This window comes from Anoplophora glabripennis, unplaced genomic scaffold (genome assembly GCF_000390285.2).
Source record: "Anoplophora glabripennis isolate ALB-LARVAE unplaced genomic scaffold, Agla_2.0 scaffold1055, whole genome shotgun sequence".
Classification (NCBI taxonomy): domain Eukaryota; kingdom Metazoa; phylum Arthropoda; class Insecta; order Coleoptera; family Cerambycidae; genus Anoplophora; species Anoplophora glabripennis.
In genome coordinates, this window is record NW_019417155.1 from 84,385 (window position 1) to 90,120 (window position 5,736).

The following is a 5,736-nucleotide window of genomic DNA, read 5'->3' on the forward strand; positions in this document are numbered from 1 at the left end:
TCAGTTCATCTCCAGCCGCCGCCAACACCAGTCCAGTCCGAAAACCGCCGAAGTAAGTTAGATTCCGCGCAGATTAAATGCGCACGTCTCTTGAGGTGACAAGAGACCTGACGAGGTAATTGTACTGCAGAGTTAGTCCTGTTCCAGCATTCCGACCGACCAGGCGTGCCCAGGAAGAGAAGTGAGTCAAGGTTTAGGGACCCTAGGTAAAGACTTGGCTGCTGTCCGCTTGTACTAATCATATCTTGTCTTTTCAGTTATCCGCCGTACCACGACAAGGAAAGGTGCACTGTTGTCTCCGTCCGGTGTACCAGACCTAAACTGCGCGTTCGGCTTATAGGATGTTGTCTCCCCCTTTTTCTGTCCTATGAGTTGAAACGCAGGTCGTACCGAACCGCCGAAATACGACAAGGAAGGGTGCATTGTTGTCACTGTCCGGTGCATTCGACCTAACTGCGCGCTCTGCTGATAGAATGTCGTGTCCCATTTCCTTTCTGTTCTATGAGTGGAGACGCAGGTCGCAGTTAATCTTGTTTCTCTTTCAGGTACGACGTGGTTGGGTATACTGTTGTCTCTTTCCGGTATACTTAACCTAACTGCGCGTTCGGCTGATAGGATGTTGTCATCCTTTCCTCCTTTTCTGTCCTATGAGTTGAAACGCAGGTCGTAATTAATCAACCTTTCTTTCAGAGATTTTCTGCCAGCCGCTTGCCAGGATTGAGGAGCCCTGCTGTTACTGTTTTATTGCTTTTGTGTAAAGATAGTAGCCAAGTCTAGTCTATAGTTATTGTTTGTAACTTTGCTTTGCTAAATCGCTTCCTTCTTTCTGGTATCTGTACTACCGCTTACTGCCTTAACCGTTTACCTGTTTACCATTTCGCTAGCTCTGCTGTGCTTTGCTTTCGTCAGGTCACCGCTTAACACCGCACCATTATTTTACCGTTTTCCGTAGTCACCCTATATATAACCGTAACCGTTTAGCAGTAGACTTAGAGTAGCATAGTGTAAATAGGTCGAATTGGACTAAATAAATGTAAATATATACCAATTGTGTGACTTTTATTCCTGTGTGAAGTCTCTCTCTCTAGACCCTCTGGACATACCGTGTCTTCACTGCAGCCGCCCGTGTAGTGGTGTTTTTGCACTTTAATCAGAAACTGGCGCCCGAGGTAACCGCCGCCGCTCAGGCGTCATAGTGACGAACGACGAAAATACCACGTCACAAACTGATATGTATGAACATGAGATTCAGATGCGTGAGGTGACACCTTTTTTTAAACCTTCGTACCCGATCGCGTTTGCACATAGAGAAGAGGCCAGACGTCAAATACGCGAGATGGTTAATTTAGGGATTATTTCTAGTGCTCAAACGGAGTATATTTCACCACTTACGACCGTAACAAAAAAAGATAAGTGTCCGAGTCTGTCTCGATGCCAGACATTTGAATAAAAAAATGGTAATGGACCATACGAGGCCACCACTTCCTGTAGATTTATTGATGAAATTTAAAGGTATGAAATATTTATCGACCTTGGATTTGACCGCCTCCATTAAAGAAACTAGCCGAAAATATACTGGGTTTTTATTCGAAAACAATACTTATGTTTTTAACGTACTTCCATTTGGTATTTCGACTTCAGTGGCAAGTTTTATAAAGGCCTTAGACCGGATTTTAGGTACAGAAACACAAGATTTTTCCTTTAGTTACGTAGATGATTTACTAATATTTTCAGAAAACGTTGCCGAACATTTTCGCCATCTGGAAATTATTTTTTCTAAATTTAGAAACGCGAATATCACGGTTAAGTTAAGAAAATCGGTCTTTGCTCGTGCCGAAGTTATCTTCCTCGGTCACATTATTTCACCACAAGGTATACAGATGGATCCTGCACGTATTAACACGATTCAAAATTTTCTCGCACCTCGCAATATTAAAGAATTGGGACGTTTTTTGGGAATGATAAATTACGATCGTCGGTTTGTTGACAAGTTTGCGGATTTAACGATACCTTTACTACAATTGTTGAAAAAGAATACAAGATATATATGGGGGGTTAAAGAAAAGTTAGCATTCGAAGAGATTAAAGAGAGTTTTTTAAAAGTAACAATGATTAGTCATCCGGAGTTTGATAAAACATTTTATATACAGACTGACAGTTCGGATTACGGTTTGGGTTGTTGTCTATTTCAGTTAGATAGTTTAGGAAATAAAAAAATAATTGGGTACGCAAGTAGGACTCTGCAAGGGCCTGAGTTACGATATACCGTGACAGAAAAAGAGACACTTTCAGTGGTCTACGCACTACAGCAGTGGCGAGTGATAGTTCTAGGTTTCCCTATCGTTATAATTACAGACCATAAAGCTTTAACTTACCTGATGAATTGTCCGTTGAAATCTCCTCGTCTTACACGCTGGGTGTTATACCTCCAAGAATTTAACTTTATGGTAGAGCATTGCCAGGGTAAAGAAAACATTTTAGCAGATTGCTTATCTCGATATCCAGTGGATGATAAATTTAAAATTAAACCAGATAATGCGTCAGAAATTGACATAGCCATGCTTAGTTTTAGTAAAGAATTTGTCAACGTTCAGGCAGCTTTGCGTACGATTCAAACGGACGTTTTGTTTCCATAAACATACCAAATGGGGTTATGTATTAAGCGAGGTTGAGAATTGTATTAATCATATTAGACATGAGGTGTCAGGTTTTACGCCTGCCTTTTTATTATTTGGTACTCAGAGTAATAATAACATTCAGCAAATTATCAAATTTCCCGTGCCCGAAACTACGATAGAACAACCTTTAAACGAGTATTGGCGAGTTGCTTATGACCGTATGCTCAGTAAAGCCGAAAGGAAAAAAAGCAAAATAGATAATCAAAATAATCCTATTTCACTGATACCCGGGGATCTAGTTTTATTAAAGACACATCCCTTGTCATGTGCAGCTACTTCGGAAATCAAAAAATTCTTTCTCTTGTACGAAGGTCCATACTCCGTAAAAGAAAGAGTTGGTCCTAATTCGTACTTACTATCAGGATTAAATGGGTCGATCCTGGGCCCTCACAATATTATTAATTTAAAATTGTACAAAGTCGTACCAGATGTGTTGACATAACTATCGAGAGAGTTAGCTCTTTTAGTAAGTTTAGTTTTAATTACTATTTTTTTTTCTTTCCTTTGTATTTCATTCTCATTTCTTAGTTTGAGTATTGAATCGTGGTACCAGTTGGTTTTTGTCCCACGATTAAATAGGGGGGTAATGTGATGCCCTATTTAGTTAGTTACCTATATGTTTTGTATTGGTGGTGTGCCGGGTGGTGGTGCGATAGAAATTAGTGGGGAGATGTGCGCGAGTGGACAAGGGAGAGGGACGCCCGCGACAGTGGGAACACGATCGGTGTCCAGGGTAGATGTGAAACCACCACTTGTAATAAAATCATTTTATTGTTACGACAAAAAATACCACGAATCATTAGTAATAGTATCAGAGTTGTTGTAAAACTGTATTTGAAAATAAATGATCAAAGTTGGTTACAAGATTTTCTAGGAAATTTCTTTCCCTCCAAGCCAAGAACCCGAAATAAATATAGGAACTGAATATAGAAAAAAGTTCATCGCAAGTTGTCACTGTTGCTGTTGCTGTTGGTGTTGTTGTTACTGTTGTTGTTGTAGCTATTGCTGTTGTTACCAATAGAATCAATAACAACGACTGCAACTGCAGCGTTAACAAGAACTACTNTCGTGTACTGGTTGTACGATTAATGTTAATATTGTAAATAATAACTAAAGTTATTGTAAAATTCTATCATTATTTTAAAAGTATTTAATTGTTATTCATTTAAAAATAAATAATAATTTGGAGTTTTGCTTCATTTTTTCAAAGATTGAAATACAAAACTCTTATTAATTTACATGCAGTGTGCGAAATACTTCGCACCCTAGTGCGCGAAGTATTTCGCGCACGGTGTCATGGTAACGTAAGAATCCGAAAAAAAGTGTCACTACGCAGATTGTTGTCAATGCGCAAACCTTGTCATTTTTTGACGTTTGTAGAAAAAAAACATTTTACCTACGACCACTACTGTAAATACTTAAAAAACACACCTCTGCGATCAATGTAAGATTCCTATTACGTGCGGTAAAAAAATCGCAGTTTTGCTAGCAACCGCCTAGCAACGGTCAATACAATACTGTTTGTATTGACCGTTTCTAGGCGGTTGCTAGGAAAACTGTACGATATTTTACCAAGCTGTGCGATTTTTTTACCGTACGTAAAATAGGAATCTTACATTGATCACAGATGGTGTGTTTTTAAGTATTTACAGTAGTAGTCGTAGGTAAAGTATAGTACGTAATACGCGGTGTAATGCAATTACGCACTCATAGAATTACGCACTCGCCGCTACGCGGCGTCGTGCGTAACTTTTCCATTCGTGCGTAAAATGCTTTTTACAACACTTATTACGTAATATACTATTATATACATACTGACAGTTCGAATTACGGTTTGGGTTGTTGTCTATTTCAGTTAGATAGTTTAGGAAATAAAAAAATAATTGGGTACGCAAGCAGGACTCTGCAAGGACCTGAGTTACGATATACCGTAACAGAAAAAGAGACACTTACGGTGGTCTACGTACTACAGCAGTGGCGATTGATAGTTTTAGGTTTCCCTATCGTTATAATTACAGACCATAAAGCTTTAACTTACCTGATGAATTGTCCGTTGAAATCTCCTCGTCTTACACGCTGGGTGTTATACCTCCAAGAATTTAACTTTATGATAGAGCATTGTCGGAGTAATGAAAACATTTTAGCAGATTGCTTATCTCGATATCCAGTGGATGATAAATTTAAAATTAAACCAGATAACGCGTCGGAAATTGATATAACCATGTTTACTTTTAGTAAAGAATTTGTCAACGTCCAGGCAGCTTTGGGTACAATTCAAACGGACCAGGAGAATGAACCCTGGATCCAGTTAAAGAAAACGGCGGTAGTCAATGAAGGTGGTCAAGAAAATCAATGGTATAAATTATACCAAAACATTTTATTTCGGAATAGACTAGACGGTATCTGTTTTGGTTTGGGTGAATCGTATATCCACGGAGATTTTTGGCTTTCAAATATCACTAGAAATTAAAATGTTTCTATGCGCATAAAAAAAACGTGGGCTTAACTTTTGGCGGCACAATATGTTTAAAAAAATCCGAAAAATGTCATATTTTTCTTCCTATTTCATTATGTATCTTTTCAAGAGTTGATTTTAGGCAAAAATGGAACAGGAAAAAAATGTTTGTAATTAAATTTTTTACAAAACATGACAAATCGAATGAATCATGATTATTATGGTAAAAATCGAAAAAATCGCAAAAATGGGGTTAAAAACGATACTTTTAGGGAATTTTTTTGGTGTATTTAAATTGGGTATAGGACCTTTATACTTGGTTCAAGAAAACTTCATGTTATGTAGAATCATCACACCAAATTTCATCAAAATCGGTTCGATAGATTTTGCATAATAATTTTGCAATCCAGATTTTGAAAAAAAATTTGCAAATTTTCAAAATTTTGCACAGCAGAAACCAAGGCCGTTAGATACTTGAAAATTTAATCACATATAGAAGGATTCTCAAACTTTCAAACGCTTTTTGAAAAATTCCGTCAATTAGGAGAGCTCTGGCGCTTATTTAAACATTGGTCGAATTTTTGTACTTATAAACAATTAGAA

General features: G+C 37.9%; 1 protein-coding gene across 1 annotated transcript in view; it reads right to left on the reverse strand.

Annotated features, from left to right (window-relative positions):
* Positions 1 to 234: 234 nt before the first annotated feature.
* LOC108913081 (bone morphogenetic protein receptor type-2) overlaps positions 235 to 5,736 on the reverse strand; it is a 26,031-nt gene continuing 20,529 nt past the window's right edge. Inside the window, exon 4 of the mRNA XM_023455982.1 lies at positions 235 to 645. Within this exon, the coding sequence (XP_023311750.1) occupies positions 235 to 645 (411 nt within the window). The remainder of the gene's footprint in view (positions 646 to 5,736) is intronic.